The 26,960-nt window shown below is 47.9% G+C and overlaps 1 protein-coding gene across 2 annotated transcripts in view; it reads left to right on the plus strand.

The window, feature by feature from the left end:
* Positions 1 to 26,461, plus strand: part of LZTS1 (leucine zipper tumor suppressor 1) — a 48,826-nt gene extending 22,365 nt beyond the window's left edge. The window contains exons 2-5 of one of the 2 annotated variants that reach the window (XR_008958691.1): positions 16,915 to 17,392; positions 18,671 to 19,474; positions 22,029 to 23,412; positions 24,124 to 26,461. Coding sequence is in view for 1 of the 2 variants with exons in the window: in XM_026519066.4 (XP_026374851.1) it covers positions 17,048 to 17,392; positions 18,671 to 19,474; positions 22,029 to 22,700 (1,821 nt within the window). In the remaining variant the exon portion in view is untranslated. Of the gene's footprint in view, positions 1 to 16,914; positions 17,393 to 18,670; positions 19,475 to 22,028 lie in introns of both variants that reach the window. The other variant, XM_026519066.4, reaches the window with a different exon arrangement.
* The last annotated feature ends 499 nt before the right edge of the window (positions 26,462 to 26,960 follow it).

A 26,960-nucleotide genomic window follows, 5' to 3' on the forward strand; every position in this document is an offset into this window, starting at 1 on the left:
ACAACTTTAACAGTTGTTCACTCTTCAAGCCATTGTAAGGTAAAATAAAACAAACCTATCCCAGGATTATACTATTTCTTGATAACCTTCAGGCATCTTATGCTTTTTTTTTTTTTTTTTTTTTGGTCATGGTGGTCGTCATGGGGTAAGGGGTAGGTGGCTAGTAGCTTTAAAGACTGCTCTTCCCATTAAAATGTGCTCCAGTTCCATTTCTTCTACCATGCTAAGATCATTCAACCACACACCTCCTTGCTACTAAGCCCTGATTTCTTTTAGTTAATAGCAGCTCACCCAGCATGTGACGCCTGCACAAAAGAAATCAGATTTCCATAACCAACAGCTATGATATAATCTTTGCCTTCATCTCCACTGCTGTTTCTGCACAGTGCCCTCCTCCTCCCTCACTCTGCTCCCGCCGGCTTCCCAGTCACTGCATTTGCATCACAGTGAAGTCCCCTTCCCCTCCTCCTGCTGCTCTCCTCTTTCCCTCTTTCCTCCTTCTTCCTCACTGGTCCATTCTCTTCTCCTCCCTCCTGGTTTCCTTTCACCCCTGTGGATCCCTCCCCTCCCACATCCACTTAGATCTCCTCCTCCTGCTCAGGCCCTTGCCCCACACCCTGCTCACCTCTCTCTGGGTCTGCTGGAAAGCAGGGAATTGAGGAGGAGTGGAGATGGGAGCTAACGGATATTCTCGGTTCTTCCATTTCTTCCCTACCACCCTGCAAATTAACTCACCTCTCCTCCATACTGTTCTTTGCCCTCCCCTGTGGCCAGACAGACACTTCCCTCCACAAGCCAAAGCCCACACCCCTGAGTGGTAAACCATTTGAGACACACACATCCAACCATTCTGTCTTTGTTTTCTGTTGAGTCAGCCCAGAGAGCCACCCAATGAGGAGCCAAGGGCCAGGTCAAGGTGTCACTGAGGACTAATTCAATTTTCTTTTGTGCTAATCCCAATTTCCTGACTAGATAAGGCCATCAACTCATCTGCGTTTTACTGAGACTTTCCCTGTTTTGGTACTGTGGTCTACTATCCTAGGAATTTCCACAGTCCTGGCACAACTGGTCTCTTTGCAGAATTCTCTTCACGGAATGGAACTCAGGGTACAGATGACTTAGAAAAACACAGCACCAATAAAGATGTTGAATCCAGTGCATACTTAGCCACATCTGGTTATGTCATTCAACTACACTCTTACCCTGTGAGGAAGTCTAGCACACAAACCTACAAATTCCAACATACCCACAGCCCTGGACCAGACACTCAGACAGGGGGCCACTGAGGCACAAGTGCCACCCAGAGAAGCCTTCTCTAAAGCATGGTGGAGCCAAAATTATCACAGCTATATTCCAGGCTACCTTGTGTGTTCTAGGGGTGGGGATTAGAGATGAAAAAGTTTGTAAACTCCCCCTGTGTAGTGTTTTCTGGTGTTCCATCTAGGAAAGGGTAGCCCAAGGAACCCATGAACCATAAAATAGAATACGATTTTTATTTTATTTTTTTAGAATATAATTTTTAAACACAGGCTTATCCGTTTATTCAACAAACATTTATTGAGCTCTGGGCCGGGAGAACAGTATATAAAATAGTCTCATAATCTGTTGAGAAAGGTATGAATACAGAGGACCTGCACTACCGGTGATTAACGCTGTTAAAGCAGAGGGTGTGTTAAAGACATAGGAAGGGCTCCTAGTGGAAGCCCTGTCTCAGGAAACTTAGGGACTTAGGCCTAGGGAGCAGCATGGGAAAACCTGTGGAAGAATACTACACATTTACAGATCTCAAGTCAGTCAAAATGGGTGGGGGGAAGGGCAAGGGGAGGGAAGGCAGCAGTGCCATATGATATGGAGATACAAAGATAAACAGTTCTAATCATGCCATGTTAGGAAATTCTGATTTTATTCCTTGGGCAATAAAGAAGCCTTGGGAGAGGTTGGAAAAGAGCAAATAACAGGCCTATTGGTATCCCAAGAGAATTATGATAGAAACTTAGACTAAGGGCAGTGGAATTGGAGGGAAATGCTGGTTTTGAGGAAAATCACTAAGAAGACAGGGCTTAGTAATTGGTCAGGTATAGGGGTGAGAAGAAGGAATAAAGGGTTCTGGGCTTGGTCAAGTTTCTTGGGGTCAGATTTCTGGCTTGGTCACAGTTGTACTATTTTCCAAGTCTAGGAACCAGAAGGAGGGACTCGGGGAAGGTGGGTGATGACAAGGAAAAGAATGGAGAATTTCATTTTGCATATGTTGACTTTGAGATGTGGTGACCCATCCCACTGAAGATGGCCAGCAAGCAGTTGGATATTGAGGTCAGGAGCTCAGAAGGGAGACTTGGCTATGGACACAGATCCCAAAATCACTACCATGTGGATGTAGCTGATGGCTATACATCAGAAAGGATGGACCAACCAGGAGCAGAGGGTAGGGTCCAGGATGGAACCTGAGGAACACCAGCCTTTCAGATCAAAAGAGGGAAAAGTGACAGAGAGAGAGGCCAAGGTAATAGGAGGAAAGCCAAGGGGTCATAGTATCATATAAACTGAGGAAAGAGTATCTCAAAAGACATGGAGTGGAAACAAAACTGAACAAATAAACATGGAGTGACTGAGAGATCATATTTGTAACTGTTAAAAAGTGTGGATTGGATTTATCAATATCCCCAGAGAGCATCTCTAGTAGATTATCAGGGACAGAGGCCAGGCTTCTGTAGACAGAGGACAAGTGGGAAATGAGCAAGGGGCGTAGTGAATATGGCTTTCTCTTTCAAGACACTTGTTTGTGAACAGGAGGAAAGACAGTAATTCCAAGGGCGGGGAGATGGAGTTCAAGAGCTGCCATGCTGCTTTTGAGTTGGCAGACTTGTGCATGTGTAAATGCTCATGAGAGGGAATAATAGAAAGCCAGAACTTGGAGAAATAGAAGGAATAAAAGATAGTTGTTAGTGCCAGGCCCCTGAGAAGGTTGGAGTTGATGGAATCATGCCATGGCTAGCCTGATGTGAAGACATTCCATTGTGACAGGCACAAAGGAGTCAAGAATCACTTCAACTGTAGGTAAGTTTATGAGTTCAGGGAATTGAGGGAGTTTGCTTCCAGTGCTTCTACTTATCTGTGTATTGTAGAGATGAAGTTGCCTTCAGGGAGTAAGATGCAGAGGTGGTACAGGGCTTACACATTGAAGAAAGCTTAATAGATGTGACTTGAGAAATACAAAAGGCAGCAGTAAAAGCCCAAGCTTGCTAGGAGATCTTGATTCTTTGGTGTAGGCATTAGACTCTGGGCTTAGAAAGAGTTTATCGATTTAGCTGACAAAATCACTACTCAGCAAAACACAGTACAGAGCAGAAGAAGGCAGGGAGGGCTGGATCCAGGAAAGGCAGAGGCATTATGCCTCAGATGGGAGGAAGACACACAAGCAAAGACATGGAGAAGGGGAAGGAGTAGATGGGTCCCTGGGAGCTGTCAGGGGTGCTAGGAAGGTCGACACTCTAGATGTCCGATGCAGCCCTGGGTGTCCATGACCCTGAGTATGGGGGCCAGTTGGGAAGAGTGCTTAGCTGGTGAAGCTTGTGATAGTAGGAGGTGAGGTGAGAAGGCAGGTTGAGGTTAGGTTATACAGGACTTTGAATGTAAACTCAATCTGTCATTTTCTGTATTACATGTTTTCTGTATTTCTGTATTACATGTTTGTTCTGCTCACTGCTGTGTCTATAGAGCCCTGGTAGTGATTGCACATAGTAAGTGCTCCCCAAATACTTGTGAATGTCAGACAAAGGCATGGGTACTCCTAGCAACTCACCTCCACAGTGGCAGATCTCTCTACCTGTCAAAGTTACTGCTGACACCTGTACTGGGAGGTGACACTCAACTGTGTCTACCCCACCAGGCATTTCAATCCTGCTTCCACCATGCTTGCCTCATGACTAGTCTGTATGAGGCAATAGACAAGCTCTGGCCTTCGAACCCAAGGCCTGAGTTCTAGAATCAGTTTTTCTAGCTGTGACCCCTGGAACTCTGCTTATAATACCTGTCCAGTGTTGTGGTGAGCACAGATGAGATAAGAACCCAATGAAACAGATATTTCTCCAAAGAAGACATACAAATGGTCAACAGACACATGAAAAAATGCTCCACATCACTTGGCATCAGGGAAATACAAATAAAACCACAATGAGATACCACCTGACACCAGTCAGAATGACTAAAATTAAAAAGACAAGAAACAACAAATGTTGGCAACGATGTGGAGAATGGTGATCCCTCCTACACTGTTGGTGGGAATGCAAGCTGGTACAGCCACTCTGGAAAACAGTATAGAGGTTCCTCAAGAAGTTAAAAATAGAGCTACCTTATGACCCAGCAATTGCACTACTGGGTATTTACCCCAAAGATACAAATGTGGTGATCCCAAGGGGCACTTGGACCCCAATGTTCACAGCAGCAATGTCCGCAATAGCCAAACTGTGGAAAAAGCCCAGATGCCCATTGACAAATGAATGGATAAAAAAGATATGGTATATACAGACTATTACTTAGCCATCAGCAAGGATGAATACTTAACATTTACATTGATGTGGATGGAACTGGAGGGTATTAAACTGTGTGAAATAAGTCAATCAGAGAAAGACAATCATCGTATGGTTTTACTCATATGTGCAATATGGGAAACAGCATAGAGGATCATAGGGGAAGGGAGGGAAAATTGAATGGGAAGTCATCAGAGAAGGAGAAAAACCATGAGAGACTCTTAACCATAGGAAACAAACTGAGGGTTGCTGGAGGGGAGGTTGGTGGAGGGACGGGGTAATTGGGCGATGGACATTAAGGAGGGCATGTGATGTGATGAGCACTGGGTGTTATATGAAACTAATAAATTATTGAAAACTACGTCTGAAACTAATGATATACTATAAGTTGGCTAATCGAATTAAAAAAAAAAAAAAGAACCCAATGCAAAGATGAGGGATGTCAGAAATCCTGCGGGAACTTGAAACCTCTCCCATCCAATTCAAGATGCTAGGTTGTCTGATTTGCCAAAGGCTAACCAAGTGCCAACTTTGGTGCCTGGACCAGGGATGTCATGTAGCTAACAGTGTGTCATCACCCCCCTTTCCTAAATCATGGCCCACATTGCTAATTTATTACAGATTCTTCCCCACTGAACCTAAATTTGGCCTCACAATACTTTAGGCAGCCACAAAGATGGCAAATAGGCAAAACCTGTTTCAGTCACTGTCCAAGACATTGGTTCTGACCGTCAGTCACTTAGACACAGACCTATCTTCAAATCCACCTTTCCAGGAGGTGCCCTGTTCAGTGTGCACTCTAGGATGGTAAGAGTTTGTCAGGAAGGGGAGCTGTCTGACCCCTGCATTCTGGCCTCCAATGTCCTAAGTGTCCTGCATTCCTGTCTGACTAGGTGAGATGGGAAGGAGCCTAGGAAGTTTCCCAGACCTCCTCTGGGTATCTCACTCACTCATTTAAGATCTGAGTCACTGCTCTTTGGATGCTGCCCCCTTTACCAGGAGAAGTGGCTCTCTTCACTGGGTGCTGCCCAGCTCACAGGGGTCCTTCTGCCTACCAGCACCTGAGTCATGAATGTGGATGAGGCTTGCCTTCTGCTTTCTCACAGGGGAACAGCTGCTGCACTAAAAGCAGCGGGGTTAAATTTGCATGAGCTTTGCATATAACTGTGGCTTTATTTTTGGAAGAGAGAAGGGCAGGTTGGGATCCGTGGGTAATCATGTTCCTGAGGAGAAATGTCAATCATCACAAGCTGCCCACCGGGATGGAGGAAGGCTCTGCCACAGCTGAAAGCTGACGACCTGCACACAAAAGGCTGCCAGGCAGAATGGCTTTTGATTCCTCCTGAGCAGTGGGAAGCAGAATTGCTTCCGATTGTTCATCCTGGTGGAATGACTCAGCCTGCCAGTGATTTCCCTTTCACTTTCTGCCTTTTCACAGACCCAAGTGCACTTAATTGAGAACTGCGTGGGCTTCTGCTCCCAACCCTCGGGCCACATGCTCCCCCTCAGACCTCAGCCACTCCTCATGCTGCCCACACTCCCCCACCCTCTTCCTCCTCCATTCTCGCCTCCCTTTCATTCACCGGTTTACTCAGAAAATATGTACTGAGCTTTGCACATGGAGCCCTCCAGGTGTCAGCAAACCAAACTTTGGGGACTTGCAGACTGAGCTGAGATGATTAACCTGCCCCAGTCCCAGCCCCGACCCTTGTCTAGAGCACTAAATGGGAGGAGAGGTCAAGAACAGGAATACAAACACTAGAATTCTAGATAAGAAAAGCTGAATCAGTCAGTGTACTGATTCCCCCAGTGTACTAGGGGGAGGAACAGAGTGCCAGAGGGAGAGTCATTTTGAAAGGGGAGTCAATTAACTCTGGGCACGTGTCCCATTTAGCCCCAGAGAGACCTCTGCTGGGGAGTTGGCTAGGGGCCCACCCACCAACCAGCCCCCCCTCACCCCCACCCCCTCCAGTCCCAGCTGGCAGATGTCACAGAGCTGCTCTCACATCTCTGCAAGCCCCAGCTGCCCTCTTGGAGTCAGAGAAGCGGGTCTGGCTGCTGCAAGTCCCCATGAATCCAGCCATGTCTGCCACAGGGAGATGGGGGTGGGAGAAGGGAGTGGTAATCTTTCCCTAAAGACCTGCTTTTTTGAAAAAATTTTTTATTTGAATGTAGCTCACGCACAGTGTTAAATTAGTTTCAGGTGTATAATACAGTGATTTGACAAGTTTATCTATACTCACCACAAGTATAGCTACCATCTGTCACCATTCACTGCTACAATATCATTGACTATATTCCTTATGTTTGGGCCTTTTGTTCCCATGACTTATTCATTCCATAGCTGCAAGCCCATGTCTCCCACTCCCCTTCACCTATTTTGCCCATCCCCCCCTCTGGCAACCCTCAGTTTGTTCTTTGTATTTATAGGTAAAGACCTGCTCTTTTAACTTCAAGACACGTGAGGCTCTAGTTCTAGCATCTTTCCACACTGACTTATAATTTCACAAGTACTTGGTTTAAATTTATCCCATGTGTATCATTCTTCTTACTGGGGCCAAGCATTATCAAATATGTGTTTTCATTTAATCCTGTGAATACCTGCTCTGTGAGTTAGGTATCAGCTGTGCTCATCTGACACATAAAGAAATAGAGATGCTAGAAGGTTGAATCTCATGCTGGATGACAAAACAGATTCATCAATCTGTGATCCTTTGTTGAGGGCCTCATGCAATAATGCAGGTAGAACACACCACCATGTAGGGGGTCTAATTGAGCTGATGGTTCCTCCTATGGACCCACACCTGTGCAGGCACAGGTCCTGTCTCTGGGGACTTTGCCTAAAGGAGCAAAGAAGTTCTAGCAGGTAGGTCCAGAAAGTGAACTGTTTGTATATCCCAGGACTGGGGTGAGGCAGAATTAGAATTAGAACTCAGCTTCCCTGACTTCCCACCAAGCATCTTTCTAGGACTCTTCCCCAAGAACAGCAGTTCTCTGCATGTTGGGGCTATCAACACCATGCAGACAGAGAAGCAGGAGGGAGGACGATGAAGACAATGCCAGAAACAGGGTAACCTGACAGCCCAGGCAGCATCTTCTGCCAGGGTGTCTGGTGTGGGAGGGGGGAGGGGCTGTCTTAGCTCAGGCTACTATGACAAAATACCACACACTGGGGGGGCTTAACAACAGACATTTACTTCCCACAGTTCTGGACACTGGAAGTCCAGGATCAAGGCACTGGCAGATTAGGTCTCTGGTGAGAGCTCTCTTTCTGGCTTGCAGATGGCCACCTTCTTGTTGTATCCTCACTTGGCAGGAAGAGAAAGGGAGAGAGAGAATGAGAACAAACGAACAGAGCAAGCTCTCTGGTCTTTACTTGTGAGGGCGCCAATCCCGTCATAAGGGCCCTATCCTCATGCTCATGGAAACCTAATTACCTCCTAATACTATTAGTCACCATTGGAGATTAGGGCTTCAACATATAATTTTTATGGGGGACACAAACCTTCAATCTGTGACAGGCAGACAATATAGTGAGAACATTTACCTCACTTCCATACAAAAGAAAAAAATAAATAAAAAGCACTCATATGCTGGGGATAGAGAGAGCTGGCTCCAATTCAGCAAACTCCTGCCAGTGACCTCCTGTATTTTCAGTTAAACTGGTGCTGCTTTTTAAACTCTTTTTATTTAAGTGTACCTGTCTTTTCTCTCAACCAGATCCTTAAAAACAGACACTGCCTTATATTTCTTTGTCTTGGCCAAAAACTTTGAACAGGACTGGGAAGTGAAGGAGAGGGTAAACTTACTTTGACCCAAGTGACTGGTTGATTCAAATAAAGTCTAAAAGATGGAAATTTGGATTGAAACCAGATTTGGATTCTAGTTTTGAAGACTTGGCTTCCTGTCTACCTGTTGTGGGACCTCAGTTTAAGTCACGTATCCTCCCTGTGCCTCACCTTCCCTTCCATAAACTCGATAAGTAAATCCCTATGTTCCCTGTAAACTGATTTTAGTAAAATCATGTACTGAGCACCTACTGTGTTCTCAGCATTGTGCTCAATACTGTGTGGGATGCAAAGAAGCTTCAGCCCATCCTGCCTTCAGGAAGGTTTAAAGATAATTGGAGAGAGAACCGTTCATCGCTGAAAGATTAAATAATGCAGGAGCCGTCACTAGGCCTTGAAGGTTGAGTGCCTAGTGAGCCAAGCACTGAGTAGCAACTGTGGGCCCAGCAGAGAGGCTTCTTGTGGTCTACAGGTCCTCCCATAGGGCCACACTAGCCAGGCGTGGAAGTGGACCATATTCTTCCTTTGAAAGGAAGCTACAGTTTCACTACCAAGTCAAGTTCCTTGTGAGAGGCCTTGGCCCTCTTCTTCTCAGCACCCAGCACGATGCTTGGCATGAGGTCCACCTTGAGGGATAATGTAAATGTATAATAGTGTGAAGTTCTCTAACTTCCACAGATGGAACTAACCATGAGGTTGCATATGTATGGTTCCCATGGCTAAGATTCAAAATTAACCTAGACTGGTGACATCCCACCAGAAGGAAGGAGGCAGTTGCAAGCCCCAGCCCAGGAACCACCAGCCATTCCTGGAGGCAGGTCAGCTCCCCCATCTGTGGCTGGCGCCCATGTGGAGCCTACAGTGGCTTCCTCTGCCTTCTCAGTCACTATACCCATTGAGTGATCCTCTCTGAATGGTGTAGCACTGCCAGCCCACAGGATGGAATCCCATTTGTATCAGGCAGCCTTACACGCACACACGCACACACACACACACACATACACATACACACTCCCCACAGCCCCTCTTTATACATGTGACCCACATAGACCCCCCCCCCCCCCAATCTGGAAAATGGAACTCAGTTGGCCCTATTCTATTTGTAAAATGGAAATTTTGAGTCCAGGACTCCTGATGTGACCTGGGCAAGTCCCTTCCCTGCTCTGGGCTTCCATGTAGCCTCTGTGTAGTAAAGGAATTGGGGTAAAGGATCTCTGAAGTCCTGCTATCTCTAGCATTATGAAACTTTGACTGTGGAAGATGCTGCCCTCGTTGTGCAGACTCCTCAGAGCAGGGAGGCCCTCCATCACCTGCAGCAGGATGATCCCTCTGTTTGGTCAAAACTCCTTTACCCCCTCCGCCTCCATCACAGGATTGCTGCCTCTCGCCTCACCCTTTTATTAATAACAGCAATGTGCCACTTTCTCACCCCAGGGTAATATGGTTAAGTATGACTTGGGGTCGCTGTCCCAGTCTTACTGCCCTCTTATGATGTATTGGCCAAAAAGGGTATCCGATGTCACCTCTCCTAAAAACTAGACATCTAAGACTCAAAGAAAATAAATCCTAGACAACTTCCCACCCATGCGAAGAAGTAGTTACATACTAGAGGATTTTAGCAACAAAATGGAAACATCTGAGTAGAGAGCAATGAATGCAAAGCAGTGGGAGACTACTGCACAAGGTAGAAGAAGGAACATGAACTGGTCCCAAATAGACTATGCTGAATAACGTAATCAAGGTTGCAGAATGATACATACAGCAGAACACCATTTATACAAAGTAAAAAACCAATACCTATAGTATTCTTTATGTTAAGAATATTTAATGATAAAAAACATGTACACATCCCTGGGAAGAGAGATATGGGGGAAAGGAGAAAGGAAAAAGTAATGGGGATTTTAACTTTGAGATGTTTTATTTCTAAAACAGGTAGCATTTTAACAACTGTCAATTCTGCACAAATTACTTAGATTCTTTTTATAGTATTTGAGTATTTACAAATGGATTAAAATTAAAGTTAGTAGACGAAGAAGGCTCTCAGACCAGCATGTCAGGTACCAGAGCAACCATTGGTGAGATACCTTGCCTGGAGGGAGCCTTGTCATCACAATCTAGGTGGCTGTCCCCTCCAGAGCCTGCCGCCTTTCACCTTATGGACGCTCTCTGAAGCAGTTCCAGAGTCTGTTCAAGTCTTAAGAAACAGGGTTGCAGGACTCTGGAGTCTGAGCATGGGAGGGTGGGGTGGAGGGGGAGGTGCACTCAGGTGAAACAACACAGTTTCTCCAGTTTCACCTTCCTTTCCTTGCTCCCATCTCCCCAGACCCTGAAGGGAAGCAGGGACTCATTAGTTAAGTCAGTGATGTAAGACCAAGCTATTCGTTCCTCCCCCGAGTCTCCAGTGAACACTGGGCTGTGGCATCTCGGTGGGAGGGTACCAGGCTGAGTGCAGAGATGACGCACAGCAGGGCAGTGAGCTCCTGCTGGACCTTCCTGCAGGAGCCCTCCCTGGGCAGTGACTGGGAGGGGAGGAGAGACAGGAGGAGTGGAAGGAGGGAGAGGAGGTGGGAGCGGGAGGGAAAATAACCTTCAGAGGCTGAGCACTCCGATCCTGTGAGCAACCTCTCCAGCCTGGGTGAGGGGGGAGGAGACAGCGGGTATTGATCCTCTTCCTAGGCCAGAAGTCTGGATTCCTGTGGGCAAAGCCATAGCTGCTTTTCCTCAGGGTTTGGGGTGGGAAAGTGTTCTTTCTCAACTTCCTGAGTCCAGACAGACCCCTTTTCAATTCCATGTCTTCATCTCCACATAAAGGGGTTCAGAGAGGTATGTCACTCTGGCATGAGCCCTGGTTTCCTTTGGGAAGGAGAGTGCCAAATGGCGTGGGGAGGAGCAGCTGTGCTGAGAGTAGAAGCAGCTCAAAAGGGAGGGCTTCTCAAGTTTCCAGGGTCTTTCTGGTCCTGTTGTAGCAGCCATACTGAGGGCAGACAGGGGGTGGGGTCAAGTAGGGGACAGAGAGGACTGGCCTGGTATGGGGGAGGGGGTAGTCTCCTGAATTCCCTGGGGCCAAATTTTGAGAAGTATAGGCTAGGGGGTTCTTTTCTACTAGATGTTTTTGGCTGTTCTGTTCTTTTCTTCCCTTCCCTTAAACCTGGAATCTAATTCTTTTTTTTTTTTTTTTAAAGATTTTATTTATTTATTTGACAGAGATAGACAGCCAGTGAGAGAGGGAACACAAGCAGGGGGAGTGGGAGAGGAAGAAGCAGGCTCATAGTGGAGGAGCCTGATGTGGGGCTCGAACCCAGAACGCTGGGATCATGCCCTGAGCCGAAGGCAGATGCTTAACCACTGTGCTACCCAGGCGCCCCTGGAATCTAATTCTTGCTTGACTCTTCCTGGAAAGTCAGTAGGAGGTCATGCAGGAGAAGGTCACTATGACATGCTCAGTGAGAGGTTCTGTGGCTCCTTTATTTTTCCTCTCTTGTCCTTTTCCCTCTTTCTTTCCCCTTCTTGAATCTCCAGGATCTTTGTGATTGCTTATTTTTACCCCAAGTATGTGCAGTACTCCAGGCCAGTAGGGATTTGTTTACAAGTGTGCCCCTCTGCCTTGTCCTTCCTGAATATATAGATAGCAAGTTTGGCAGGAGTGGGTGGATGGGAAGACCTAGGGTTTGGGAACTAGGATGGATCATAGCCACATTTTCTGTGATGCTCTTTCCAAGTTGATAGCAGAACAAGTCTAGACACTTAAAGGTAATTAGTTTAGCTTCAAGTGCTTCTGGGGATAATCTCAAGCTTCAAAGCTCCTCTCTGTGTCAAGACCTAGGAAGTGGAGAATAGGGATCTGGGGCTGTGGGACAGGAATGCACTCAGAGGACCAGAGGCACCCACTCCTCTTCTGTGCTCCCTGGCATCATTTGTCTTCCTCCTCTCAATCCTCTAGGGCCTAGCACCAGTATTCATGCATCACGGGTCATCCACATTGCTGCTCAGGTGAACCAGGAAGCTTACCTGTTCCTAAAACCTTGTTGTCATCTTCCCAAAAGGGAAATAAGGCTATGGTTAGAGGCCATGGACCCTGACTTCTCCTCCAGGATTTCTCTTCCCCATCCCTGGAAACTTACTTTGCTATCCAGGACAGGAACCCTAACATCTCTGAGCCTTACCTGCAGTCCCCAGCATTGTGCTGTAGCATGGAGATCCTGGAATTTGGGTCTAGGATCAAGTCCTAACTTAGCCACTGGCCAGTTAATGACAAGGGCCACATCATGTAACCTCATGCCTCACTTCCTCATTTTGTTCTAGGAGCTACAGATTTGAAGTCTTTGCTTTCATAGAACTTATATATTCTGGTGAAGATGCACACAATAAACAAGTTAAAAATAAGATTGTTGCAGGTTAAGCAATTGTTACGAAGGAAATAAACAGGCTAGTATAATAGAGAGTAATGGGGGACATGGATTTTTTTTTCGCGGGTAACCATAGGTCACTTTACAAAGGTAATATTTGAATTTAGAACTGAAGGATGAGAAAGATCTGTGTGAAGAGCTAAGGAAAGAGAATTATCAGCAGAGGCAGCAGCAGGTGTGAAAGCTCCTCAGTGGGAAAAGGCTTGGTGTGTTCACCAATAGGGGAAAGATGAGTCTGGCTATCCTTGTGGATGTGAGCAAGGAATGAATGGGGTGAGATAAGATTGGAGCAGTAGGTAGAAACCAAGGCCTGCTCAGTACCTTATTCTAGGAACAATTAGAAGCTTTGAAGGGTTACCATCAAGGAACATGACACTGATACTTCAGGTACTTAGGAAGAACAGACTGGGCAAAGACAAATTTGGAGGCAGTCTCAAGGACCACATGAGAGGAGATGGTGCTGGAGCAGGAGAGCCATGAACAAATTCATGTAGCATGTCTGCCGGCTACTATAGTGGTACTCCAGCTATGCTGTATGCTTCTTGAGGGCAACACCCTCATCTTGGCCTTCTGTTGACCACACACACCTGTAGAACACTTACCATGGGCCCCGCACTGTCCTTGACTTGTTAGTTTGCTTCATCCTCATATTAGTCCTGTGAAATAGTTATTTTTTCCACATTATAAGCAAAGAAACCTCAGAGAGGTTAATTTTGAAATCCATATCTGTCTGATGCCATAGCCAACTTTCTTATCTCTACAACATTGTATATATAAATGTTCATAAATGTGTACTGGATGGGCAAAAAATAAGTTACCCATTGCCCAAGTGGTGTAATGTGCAGAGGAGAGGCTTTTGGCCAAAAATAGCTTCCCTACATATGGACAACAGTAGAATTTTTGCTTCTTAGGATCTGAAGGCCCAGCTAAGCAAGAGATGGATGATGTGGGGGTGAAAAACACATTTCGTCATGGTCAACTGGTAAATTAGGAGAGGAGCTCTGTACTCCTAAGTAACATCATTGGGGATTGGGATGTAGGAACGTTGCATCCCAATGGAATGGAGAGCACTCATTCTGGAAAATGAGGTGAGGCATTGAAGATAACATGGGGATGATGACTGCTGCAGAGAACAATGATAGATACCAAGGAAAATACCTGCCAGTTATGGGGTGCCTATTATGTACTGGGCATTTAGTAAACATATCAGGCCTATTAGCTTATTTTGCTGTCTCATAAACTTCTCTTAGCAATCCTATGAAGTAGGCATAACTGTGTTTCCTTGATTCTAAGAGACCATCAATTTAATAAAAGCTTTTCAAAGAAAACATAGATTGCACTTACACCATGATGTTTTGTTGTGTTGGGCCTCTACTAATGGAATATAGAATGCATTTATTCATAACATAACTACTTACAGTTCAGGCTAACAATGCAAGTTTGAATTCAAACCTTCACATGCAGAGTCTGAAGAATCCTCTCGTCCACTGCACATGTGCAGTGCTCTATAGCTCACCTGGGACTTCTTTCACACCTTTACGATTAATGGTATAATTTAGAGCAGAATAAAGAATACAAGGTTTCTTCTGCATTTTCTATTTTATTAAACTTATAGTTCCCCCATCATCTATTTTTTAACTAAGAAATACTCCTTCACAATGCATGACAACCACATAGATTTTCCCAGCTTTGAAAGTCATGTGACCTATGCTTAGAGATTTGCCCAAATTTGCAAATGTGCTGGTATTGACATCCCAATGTATTCCTCTGTGTGGTGACTGGCAAGGTTGTTGTTATTTTCAGCACTGGTTATAAAATGCATTCCTATTACTTTTTTTAAGTTTTTTAAAATTTTAATTCCAGTATAGTTAATGTACAGTAGTGATTCAACACTTCCATACCTCAGCAGGTGCCCATCACTGACAAGTGGATTCCTTAATCCCCATCATCTATTTCACCCACCCCTGCACCCCCTCCCCTCTGGTAACCATCACTTTGTTCTCTATAGTTAAGAGTCTGTTTCATGGTTTGCCTTTTTCTCTGTCTTTTTTTCTTTGCTCATCTGTTTTGTTTCTTAAATTCCACATATGAGTGAAATCATATGGTATTTGTCTTCCTCTGACTGACTTATTTCACTTAGCATAATACTCTATAGCTCCATCCCTGTCATTGAAAATGGCAAGATTTCATTCTATTTTATGGCTAATAGTCCATCATTTATACACACACACACACACACACACACATATATATATATTTTTTTCACATCTTCTTTATCCATCAGTCCCCCTCAGACTGCTTCCATAGTTTGGCTATTATAAATAATGCTGCAGGGGCGCCTGGGTGGCTCAGTCATTAAGCATCTGCCTTCGGCTCAGGGTGTGATCCCGGGGTTATGGGATCGAGCCCCACATCAGGCTCCTCCGCTGGGAGCCTGCTTCTTCCTCTCCCACTCCCCCTGCTTGTGTTCCCTCTCTCGCTGGCTGTCTCTCTCTCTGTCAAATGAATAAATAAAATCTTAAAAAAAATAATGCTGCTATAAACATAGGGTACATGTATCCCTTTGAATTAGTGTTATTGTATTTTTAGTGTAATTACCCAGTAGTAGGATTCCTGGATTAGGCATTCATATTACTTTTAAAAACATTTTAAACTTCTCAACATTTGCAGGCACAATTATTTCCCTCTTCTTTCTCTCCTGAACCCTTTCTAATCAGACCTTTGTTTCCATCCTTCCACCCAACTGCTCGTCAAGGTCAGTGACAACCTACCTCTACGTGGCCAGACCTACTGACCAGCTCTCAGTTAGCAGCAGCGGCACTTGACGCCATCCTTATGAGACTGTTTCTTTCTTAGGTCTCCTCTATCAGTCAGAGCCTCCTCAGCTTCTGTTCCTCATTCCTCCTCACCTTCTGACTTCCACAAACCTGTCCTCAGACTTCTCTCATCTTCCTGCCTTCACTTCTGTAGTTATGTCCCCTAGTTGGCTTCTATAATAAACAGCTTTTACATGGAAATCTGCAGCTCTGCACCCACCCTACTGCCTACTCTACAGCACTCCTTGGATGTCTAATAGGCTCTGCAAACTTAATGTCTTAAACCAAACTCCTTTTTTCACCCCTACTTCATCCTAAAATGATTCTTTTTGTGGTCCTTTGTATCTTGATAAATGGCAACTTATGTCCTTTAGTTGCTCAGATAAAAATATTGAGGTCATCCTTGGCTTCTCTCTTTCTCTCATTCCCTGCATCCAGTCCTGTAGCAAATCCTATCAGCTGGACTTTAAAATTACATCTAAAATGTAATCCACTGCTACCACCCTGGCCCAGCCACGCTAGTCACTCACCTAATGTAACTGGCCCACCACTTCCATTCAGGCCCATCAGCAGCCCCTTTTCCTCCCTGCAGCCAGTGTGACCCTCCACAGCCTAAGACAGATCAAGTAATCAGCTCCTTAAAGCCATGTAGGGGCTCCCCATCTCAATCAGAGTTAAATTCCAGCCCTATGGCCAACCAGGCTCTATGTTTCCTGGTACCTGCTAGTTTTGACTTCTGCCTGTCCTATGTCTCCCACCCACATATCTAACTATTCTCCAGCCAGACTGGTCTCAACTGGTCTCACATAGGCCAGGCACAGTCCACCACAGGGACTTGGGGCTTTTGTTCTTGAGGCTTCTGAGCTTCTTTTCTCTTCCCCCAGATTTCCACCTGGCTTGCTCACTCATTTTCCTGAGGTTTCTTCAAATGATATAGCAGAGAGACCTCCCTTGTACCGCCTGTTTAGCATAACCACCTCCCATAACCCTATGCTACTCACTCTGCTTTATTTTCCTCCATAGCACATGCACCACTAAGGATAGTAGACATTGATTTATTAATGGCTTGTCCACACTACACTAAACAAAAGCCCCACAAGCGCAGGGACTGTAGCCGTGTTAGTCACTACAGTATCCGAGGACTGAGAGGCGGGCCATCCTAAAGGACGGTCTCAGTGAATGTTTGTTGAACTAACAGACAAAGGAAGAATGAACAGAATCCAGTAATAGTCAGGGCTGAGCTATCGTTAGGAGAAGAATGTATTTCTCTACTGTTCAGATCTAGCAGTCAGAACAAACTCTTCTCCAAGTCACCATCGAGGACTGTGCAGTGACTGTCCCCATCTCAGGCTGACTTTTGCCTTCTGTCCCCTTCCAGGTATACAGCTCTCCCAGGCTCTGTGAGGCTTCTGCTATGACTACAGTTTCCTCGTGGTACCAGGACTGCCCTTTGCTGCCACAGCCACACCAGATCCCCATTCTGCCCTGTCTGTCCTTGGTCCCAAGTCAGCATGGGTAGCGTCAGTAGCCTCATCTCTGGCCACAGCTTCCACGGCAAGCACTGCCGGGCTTCACGATACAAGCTGGGCAAGTCCTCCCATCTCAAGAAGCTCAATCGGTATTCAGATGGGCTGCTGAGATTTGGTTTCTCCCAGGACTCAGGCCATGGCAAGTCCAGCTCCAAAATGGGAAAGAGTGAAGACTTCTTCTACATCAAGGTCAGCCAGAAAACCCGGGGCTCCCACCACCCAGATTACACTGCACTGTCTAGTGGGGACATAGGCGGCCAGGCCGGGGTGGACTTTGGCCCGTCCACCCCACCCAAGCTTATGCCCTTCTCCAATCAGCTAGAAATGGTAAGCAAGGGTCTCTGGTAAGGGTGGGTGGGTTGGAAAACCAATAGAGAGCAAAATGGGGGCGAAAAGCATGGAGGCAGGGAGGGGAATGGAGGCGGTGATACTAACATTTAAGCCTCCAAGAGGCCAGAGCAGTGGTGGTGAGGACAGAAGTGCTCAGTTACACCACAGAGATCAAAGGCTGGACAAAGGAATTGAAGCATTGGTCAGTCCCCTAATCTGGAAGCTTTAGGTGAGCCCTAAGCAAAGAGCAAAGGGGAAATGAAAGCCTTTCTGAGCTCTACTGGAATGTAACTGGTTGTCAAAACAGGACCAATAGCAGCATTTTCAAGTGCATGGCAAGAGTAGGGAGCTCTGTTATCTCTGGAAGAGCTGATGGAGAGTCCACTTGGAGAGAGCTTCTCTCTGGCAAACTCCTGGAGGTGGGCCTTTCCTTCACTCACTCCTCCTGTGGTGCAGCAACTCCTCACTCAAGCCGGGTCGTGGAAATGTCTTTGGCTGCATAAAAGCCAAGTTTGTTATCATCAGCTTAGCGAGGATGAGGTTAAAAGAGCCCTACATACTCAGAAATCCAGCCCTTATGCCTCCTCAAACTTTCATGGGTCCCTGTGGACCTGAAAAAATTTTCCTAGTTAATCCTCTGCCCCCACCTGGGGGGATGAACCCATGGCTTTGATATACTAGGAAATGACCCCCTTAGTTTGCATAGAGCTTTAAGTTTTTCAAATTAAAGGGCTTGTAGACTGCAGTGTGCTCTCCGCATGAAAATGACAGCTTTCAGAAAAGGATTGTTTCAAGTGATCCTCGCAACACTTTGATACCGGTCACAGCCAGTTTTCTGAGTCCTGGCCTACTGGAAGGGGAAGTGAAGGTGAAGAAGGGTTGACCTCTACAAGGACACCATGCTCGTCCAGTCTGAGGCCCTTATCCTACACCACACAGAGACCCGGAGCCAGAGCCCTGGCCCAGGGAGCTCAGCCGGTGACCCTAAACTGCGGTTCATCATTGCAGGAGGGCTGGGACAGGCTCATGACAGGTCAGTAGTTTATAAACAAAGTGCCTCAGTGATCCTTAAGCATATCCCCTAGACACCAAGGAATTTCTCCTCCTTGAGAGGGACTCACCATATTCAGCTGCTTCATAGCTGAAGGCAAGGCTGTCTATGGCTATGACCAGGAAGGGTACTGTGTGCTGGCACACATACTCCGGCAAGGGAGGGAAAGGTGAGAGGGGAGTTGAAGGGTGACATGGGATCAATACGGTTGTTTTCCTCACCAGGGCTCAGAGAAGGGTGCAGTGAGGCCCACAGCGTTCAAGCCTGTGCTGCCACGGTCAGGAGCCATCCTCCACTCATCCCCTGAAAGCTCCAGCCACCAGCTGCACCCTGCCCCTCCAGACAGGCCCAAGGAACAGGAGCCAAAGCCCAGCCTGTGCTCCGGGGCACTGTCTGACTCCGGCCGGAACTCCATGTCCAGCCTGCCCACACACAGCACCAGCAGCAGCTACCAGCTGGACCCGCTGGTTACGCCAGTGGGGCCCACCAGCCGTTTTGGGGGCTCAGCCCACAACATCACCCAGGGCATCATCCTCCAGGACAGCAACATGATGAGCCTGAAGGCTCTGTCTTTCTCTGATGGGGGTAGCAAGCTGGCCCACCCAAGCAAGGCAGACAAGGGTTCCTCATGTGTCCGTTCCCCCATCTCCACAGACGAGTGCACCATCCAGGAGCTTGAGCAGAAGCTTCTGGAGAGAGAAGGTGAGCTCCAGAAGCTGCAGCGCAGCCTTGAGGAGAAGGAGCTGGCCTCCAGCCAGGCCTATGAAGAGCGGCAGTGGCGCTGCAAGGAGGAGCTGGAGGGCCTGGAGCCGAAGTGCAACAGCAAGTTGAAGCAGGCCTCCCAGAAGAGCCAGCGCACGCAGCAGGTGCTGCACCTCCAGGTGCTCCAGCTCCAGCAGGAGAAGCGGCAGCTCCGGCAGGAACTCGAGAGCCTCATGAAAGAGCAGGACCTGCTGGAGACCAAGCTCAGGTCCTATGAGAAGGAGAAGACCAGCTTCGCCCCTGCACTGGAAGAGACCCAGTGGGAGGTGAGGCTTTACCATGAGGGCTTGGGGTGGTCAGGTGTTCGATGCCAGTCCCTGTTTCTCCATGTCTGATCCCATGGTGTGTGAACACAAGTTGCCTAAGCAAAGTGAGCCAAAGTGCCAGTCTTGGGAGCCAAAGAAGGGGCTCCATGGTAAACCATACTGGGGATATAATTAGTGTGAGTTTCCTACCCTCTTTTACCCCAGGGCCTCATGGCCTCCAGAATTGAGTTTACTAACTGAGTCATTGACTGAGAAGCTGGAACCAGAAGAACAGAGGCCTCGCTGGGCAATCTGAGGGCCGACCCACTTCATCTTGCAGGAGGCTCAAAAGAAGCACAAGCCATGCCCGAGTTTGAGTTCACACTGGTTCAAGAGACCACAAGAGAGCGTACACTGAGTTACTTTTGAGAGAAGGGACCCCACCTACTAGTAAGAGTGACCGCACTTGTGGCAGGTATCACTGACAGCATGGCTCATTCTCTCAGAAGTGTAAGTGGGGCTTTGAAATGGTGGGCTGCACTGGAAACATAGAGGAGCAAGAGAAGTGCACACAACACCGAGAAGTGAGGCATCTGAACCTGGCTTTGCTGGAGACCCAGCTTCACCTCCACATCCTGCTCTCCAGATGGTAGCTTTCCTCCCCTGAAGGGCCTCTCCAGGTGGTATGGGGGGCAGGTAGGGGTGTGGGCATGGTACCTCTGTCATTGCCGCCAAAGACTCCCACCCTGGAAAGGAAGTAGGAGGCACTGTGTCTGCTTAGACCAGCACCACCCCCAGGTGCAGGTGAAACGTCCTTGGTAGCAGAGCTACCTGTATGCACTGGAGCTTTCTGTACCTACTCTAGAAATTAGAATGACAAGCGTTATCAGGAGTAGAGGAAAGGGATCCTTTCTATGGCAGAGATGAATGGGGGGACTGGACAGGTGAGAAGGGAAAGTCACTTGTGTTTGCCAGGTCTCCCAAAAAGGAAAGGATGCTGGCTCTGGGAGTAGTGCTTTTCCTCTTTCCCATGATGTTGGCACAGCAGACTCCACCCTAACCATTGTTTTTCAGCCAGGGCTCAGAGACACTTTGGGGCATCTCACAGATATAAGCTAGTCCTGGCACTAGGCATCCTTCCTTATTTGCCCCACCCCCAGCTAAGCTGGGCGTTGCTGTGACCTCAATCCCAGATTGTCCAGTCAGGCTATAGGGCAAAACAATAAATAAAATAAATATTTATAATAACACATAAATATACTATAAACATATTTAGAATAATAATAATTTATCAAATGTTTATTAAGTACTAAGCCCTAGGTTCTCCCATTTAATCTTTATAATAACTCTATTATCTTATTAATCCTTAATTTAGTTAAGGAAACTGAGGCACAGAGAGGTTATAGTAGCAAATAGCTAGTTAAATGACTTGCCCAAGGTCACCACATAATAGGTATCAGAGCCAGGATTTGATCTTAACACTATGGCTCCAGAGTTCACATTTTTAATCACTGCTCCATAGTGCCACAACACTAACGTCGTATATCGCCAGGATCAGCCAATCATGAAATATATGATCCAGCCAGGATTCAAAGGCAAGCCCATGCCTCAACCGTGACTCTGTGTTGCTCCCTCCACGAAACACATACAGGCTTGGTTTTAGGAAGGCATTCTCAGTCCCACACAAGCATTGTGGGTGGAGCTCTGCATTGCTTCATAAGTGGTTCATGAGAACAAGGGGTTGGGGGTTACTACTGTGACTGAAGTGAGGAGAAATTAAGGTGGCTTCTGGTCTTGATCCGAGAACCCATTCTACAGAGGCCCAGGCCCTGACCTTCATTCTGTCCAGCTTTCCCACAGGCCAGCAGGGGAAAAATCACTCTTGTGACACGGCCGGCCAAACTGGTCTTGATCTTCTTTTGAGCCACCTATGACCCCAAATGGCCAAGACCCTGGAGACCCGTGGATCTGAATCAGTGCCTTTGGTTTTATCTGCTTCTCTTAGCCAACTTTTGAAAAGAAATAAGAATAGAAAGGGTAGAGGGGTGGGAAAGGGGAGAAAACACAGGAAATCTCCGTTCGGCAGATCTGAATTTGATGCTCTGATCCAGGAATGTTGCTAGTCATTGGAGTGCAGCAGTTTATCCCAGTAGGGAGGGAGGGAACCTGCGTATGCACAAGGGTGAGGTCATAGGATGTGGGCACAAGCATGAATGATAGAAGTTTGGCCAACATGGAAATCAGTACCATTGATGTTAAGCGTGGATGATGGAGCTACCAGATGGAGTGACCAGTAGTGGTCACTGATTTACACGTAGCCGTGGGTTTGGGTACAGATTGAGATTTAGACTCTGATTTGGGATTGAGGCAGGCATGTGGACAGACCAAGTGAGGCTCCAGAATGAAGGGAAGTTCCGAGAGGGTCTCAACCTTCATGGGTCACCCAGACCATCATGCTCTTGAGACACTGTGTCAAGACTAGCCTAATTTTTTGAAGGTTAAGATGTTACTTGCCGCAAATAAGGACCTCTTTCATCTTAGCACTTCCTCTTCTCCCCCATCCAACCCTTGGCAGGTGTGCCAGAAGTCAGGTGAAATCTCTCTGCTGAAGCAGCAGCTGAAGGAGTCACAGACAGAGATCAATGCCAAGGCTAGTGAGATCCTCAGTTTGAAGGCACAGCTGAAGGACACACGGGGCAAACTGGAGGGCATGGAGCTGAAGACTCAGGATTTGGAGAGCGCTCTGCGCACCAAAGGCCTAGAGCTGGAGGTCTGTGAGAATGAGCTACAGCGCAAGAAAAATGAGTCTGAGCTTCTCCGAGAGAAGGTGAACCTGCTGGAGCAGGAGCTGCTGGAGCTGCGGGCCCAGGCTGTCTTGCAGCGGGATGCTGTGTCCCTGGGGCCAGGACTGGGGCCTGGGCCAGGGACTACCTTCTCTGAGGACGTCCCTGCCCTGCAGCGGGAGTTGGAGCGGCTGCGTGCAGAGCTGAAGGAGGAGCGGCAGGGCCATGACCAGATGTCGTCAGGCTTCCAGCATGAGCGGCTGGTGTGGAAGGAGGAGAAAGAGAAGGTGATCCAGTACCAGAAGCAGTTACAGCAGAGCTACTTAGCCATGTACCAGCGGAACCAGCGCCTGGAGAAGGCTCTGCAGCAACTGGCCCATGGGGACGGTGCAGGAGAGCCCTTTGAAATTGACCTTGAAGGAGCCGACATCCCCTATGAGGACATCATAGCCACTGAGATCTGAGGGGCCTCCTGGGAGAGGGAGACCCAGGGATCTGGCACTGGGAAACAGGGGTACAGAGCCTGTCAAGGAGGGCTCCTCTCCTCACTCTCCTGCTCAGTAACTCAGGCCTCTGTGAGAGGCCTCCCCAAGGCACAGACCTGGGATTCTCCAGGGGAGGGGAGAGGAGAAGAAGGACTGCTACATAACCTTTCCAATCCTTGCCCACATTCCAGCATTTACCATCCCTGCAGCCCACCAGACCTCTAGATTTCCTAAGAGATGGGTTCAGGGATCTCCATCATTTGGTTAAGTGGTCTCTAAACCTTGCCTTTTGTTAAAAAATACTTAGACCCTCTCCCAGGGATGGTGGTAACTGCTGTATTGGCTGATGGCCACCCCAGGATAGAAGCTCCCTTCTGCCTCTTCCCACAACCACTTTTTTGCCCCTGGACACATTGGGATGCCTTGAGAGTAGAAAGAAGCCATCTGTGATCATAAGCCTTGGAACTTAACCCGGTCATAACCTGAGCTGTTTTTCTCTGGCCTCAGAATTGTAGGGGTTGGATTTTGGTATGGAGAACCTGGCTTAGCAACATCAGAGCTGTCCCAACCCTAGAATGCCACAAAAAGGAGGGGAAATCTGGGGCAACCCTGGAATGTCTAGACTCAGCAAAGCCTAGAGAGGGTCAGAGGAAGAAGCCATGTAGTAATGGCCAGACCCTGCTAACTGGAGGTAAGCAGCCTTTGGACTTCTGGTAGCCTTTGACCTCAGTGACCACTCTTCTTAAAGCCATAGACACTGAGGCCCTGGGGAGGGGAGATTGAAGGCACTGTGACACAGAGAGGATACGGCTTTCCAAATGTCCCTGGGGGAGCCTCCAGATCTTTCTTCATGGGGCTAGAGGTAGGGGTTTCCCCACCTGGTTTAAATTGGCCAGTGGCGACTCTGAACTTATTTTCTCCTCAAGAATCCAGCCTTTGCAGGATCCAGAATAACCTATTTACAACTAAAATGGTGCACAAATGATCTGACATTTCCCTCCTTTGCCTGTGGCTCAGTTTAATGGCACACCCTTTCCCCTTTGCATTTCCAGTGCTAAATTCAGACAAGACTCCTTACAGGTCAGGAACAATCCCCAGAGTTTGGTGGGCCAGAGCCCCAGCCAGGGAGAAGAGACACAAATACAGCTTTATGAACAGCCCCAGGGCCACTGGCTAGCCTCCCTCTACCTGGGCCCCACAGGAGCCCCCAGTTGTAAAGAATCCAGGGAGCTTCAGTTTGCTGGGGGCTGAACCAGTGCCTGGGGGAGGCTGGAGTTTCTCTTTTGAAGATGTGCAGAGCTGGGGGAGGAAAGAATGGTGAAGTTTCTGAGTTGCTTGGTTCAGAGAAAAAAAAATTTTTTTTTTTTGGTCTTCTTTCTTTTTTTCTTTCTTGTCTTTTCAGAAGCAAGCCAGATCTAGCAGGCAGCCAGAACTGTTCCATGTTCTATTTTTGACTCAAGCTACAGCTGTTGTTCTTTCTTAGGACAGCCAAGCTTTGCTGGATTCCTGAGCTTCGTGCCTGCTTGCTGAGAGGGGTTCACTGAGGTAGGAGGAGTCTGGGTATTTAGCAAGTCTGAAACCAAACCCCCTGGTTCTGCCTCCCTGACCACAGTCCTTACAGGACCCAGAGTGGGAGCTGCTACTTGTGACACCCCCCCACCTCCCGCCTCCGCCTTCAGACCACCACATTCTTTCCCTGAGTCAGGCTGAGAGCAGGGCCATCTTCCCTGCAGTTAGCTCTGCCTTCTGGTCCCTGGGGTTAGGCTGCACCTGTGACAGGAGCTTTTCTGGAATTTCAAGCCACTGGTCTTAGTCATAGGCCAGATTTAAACCTGAAAGGGATAGGCTAAAAGCCCCCTTCCTGCCTGGAGGGCAGTACCCTCCACTGGACACAGTGCAGACCCTCAAGTCAAAACTGTCCCATTCCCTAAGCCACGCTATTAGACGGTGGGAGAGGGGTGGTAAAATATCTCAACTGAGAAGGCACTTTGAGAGCAGAAAACAAAACAGGTGACTCCATACAGTTTACACAGAGTTTTATTCAGGGAGAATCGGGTGGACGATGATCCACGTGCTGCATGCAGTTATTCTTCACAAGGTCTGGACCTTAGTTCATAGTTTTGATAAAGCAGGGGACACACAGAAGGGCATTATACTGAGATCAAAGGGTTTGCATGCACCTAATTGACAGCTAACCTCTAATTAGATCTGTGGCACCACCTGTGCCTCTGGAAGAGGAAAGACTGTGTTCTCTTCAACAGATTCACGGGAGGCCAAAACAAGCCTCCCCCAATCCTAGCCTTGGAAGGCATTTCTACAGTATGTATGTTAACCTCCAAGGGGCCCAGAACACAGCCCCAAGAGAGGTCATCAAGCAAACACGAGCAAGATGGAGGACCGAAGTTGGAGTCCATATTGTCAGCACTCCTACACACAGCCCTCACTCCCTCTATTTCCACCAGCCTGTGCCTTGTTTGAGTTCTTTTTCCCAGTGAGACTGCCATGAGATAAAGGGGCTGCTGTTCCCTCCCCAGGCTGGAGATACCCCACTACTCCCCACCCGCAAAGAGCAGCCAAAAGTCCTGTGCTCTGCCCTCCAGACCTTGCTGAGAAGAGATGGGTGCTAAGCCCAGGGGAGGACACTCAGGGGCAAGGTCTGAGCTCCACCATGGTGTGACCATACCAAGCACTCTGCATCCCTGCCTAAGGTCAACCCATGGGTGCCCCCCCCCCCGCTGTCGGCCACCTACCGAAGGCCCCAGGGTGGCCCACAGTGCACCAGAGTGCCCCAGTGTCCTGTAACATAGTGACCTTACCGCCATGTGGTTTTTCTTCCTTTCCCTATGGAAAAACATCCTTACTGTTCCTGGGCCATGCCAAACCCAGCCTCTTCGGAAGGAGGCTCTGAACAACAGAGTCTGAGCAGGGACTGTGAAGTCAGATGATAGGGGCTTCAGAGCAGACGGCCTGGCCCAGGGCCAGCCAGCATGCACTTGCTGCCATTCGTTCTGAATACTTCTGCCGGCATGCTTGCTCTTTCAGTCAGATCGACCTGCTCTGCTCTTCCAAAGGATGCCTGGCCTGAAAATGCTCTGGCTGCCTGCAAAGAGAGAGCAGCAGCCAGTACCACCTCACCAAGAAGGGGACTCTGTCTCCAGGCCTTGCAATGACCAGAGTCTCTCAGGGCTCCCCCTGGGGGTCTGTCTTCTGGCTGCATTCGGGTAACTCCAGTTGGGTGCACTCTGGCCCCATAGGCACTGAGCTCTATATGGACTGGGGAGGGTTAGCTCTCCCCTGAGAAACACTTGCTGACCCTCTGCTCCCTGCCCTGTTCTTGTCCCGGCCCAGCCTGGGCCGTCTCTTGCTGATGGAGCAGCAGCTTTGGGAGAGGGCTTTCCCTATGGGGCCTGAGTTCTTCTAAGCCAAAGCTGTCATGGCAGGAGACCATGCACCCTGTGCAGTGGGTGCTTCTTGTGTGGTCGGTCTTGTGCTGAGTCTGCATGCACAGCTGGAGCCCCCAGCCAAGGCTGGCTTTGGAGAGACTGGCATTTGAAAGAATATGTACATAGTTATTTTTCTCTGGGTTGTTTCTTGTTTTGTTTTTTTTTTTTTTTTTTTTTTTTTGGTTTGATTTGCTTTTGACAGCTTCATTTTATTTTTGATGCCCCTTTTTGGCCTGTAAACTATTTCTGATAATTTTATGTTTCTATTTATGAATAAAGAATGCCATTTCTCATGCCCTCCAGAGCCGCTTTTGTCGACTCAAGCTACCCTGCTTGTCCAGGCTGTGCCATAGGAGCTCCTTGGGGTGCCTCCATCTGGAACAGCAGAGCTGATGTCTCTCCCTGCCAGTGAAGGAGGTGCAGACAGCCTTGATGAAGGCACTGCTGGCTGGGGGAAGCATGGGCCTTGGCATCAGGTAGACTTCCAGGCAGTCTGTACCATTCTCCAACCCTGCGGTTTTATCTGTGAAAGGACCTGAGGAAGGAGAAAAGGAGACGAAGGGACATATGTCTGTAACATACAGGGTCCTCTCTAAAAGAGAGCCCCTCCCCCAGCCGAACCTTAGGCCTCCCCTCCCTCACTGTCTAGCTGCTCACCTCACCAGCCAATTCCCTGGCCTACTGAATCCAGCCTCTTTGGCAGGAGACCAGAGTGGCTATTGTTGCCACTACCTCAGGGCCATCTGTCCAGCCTTCTCTATGCCAACCTGCCTCGTTCACCTCGACAAGCATTCCC

The sequence above is a fragment of the Ursus arctos genome, unplaced genomic scaffold, assembly GCF_023065955.2.
Source record: "Ursus arctos isolate Adak ecotype North America unplaced genomic scaffold, UrsArc2.0 scaffold_11, whole genome shotgun sequence".
NCBI lineage: Eukaryota > Metazoa > Chordata > Mammalia > Carnivora > Ursidae > Ursus > Ursus arctos.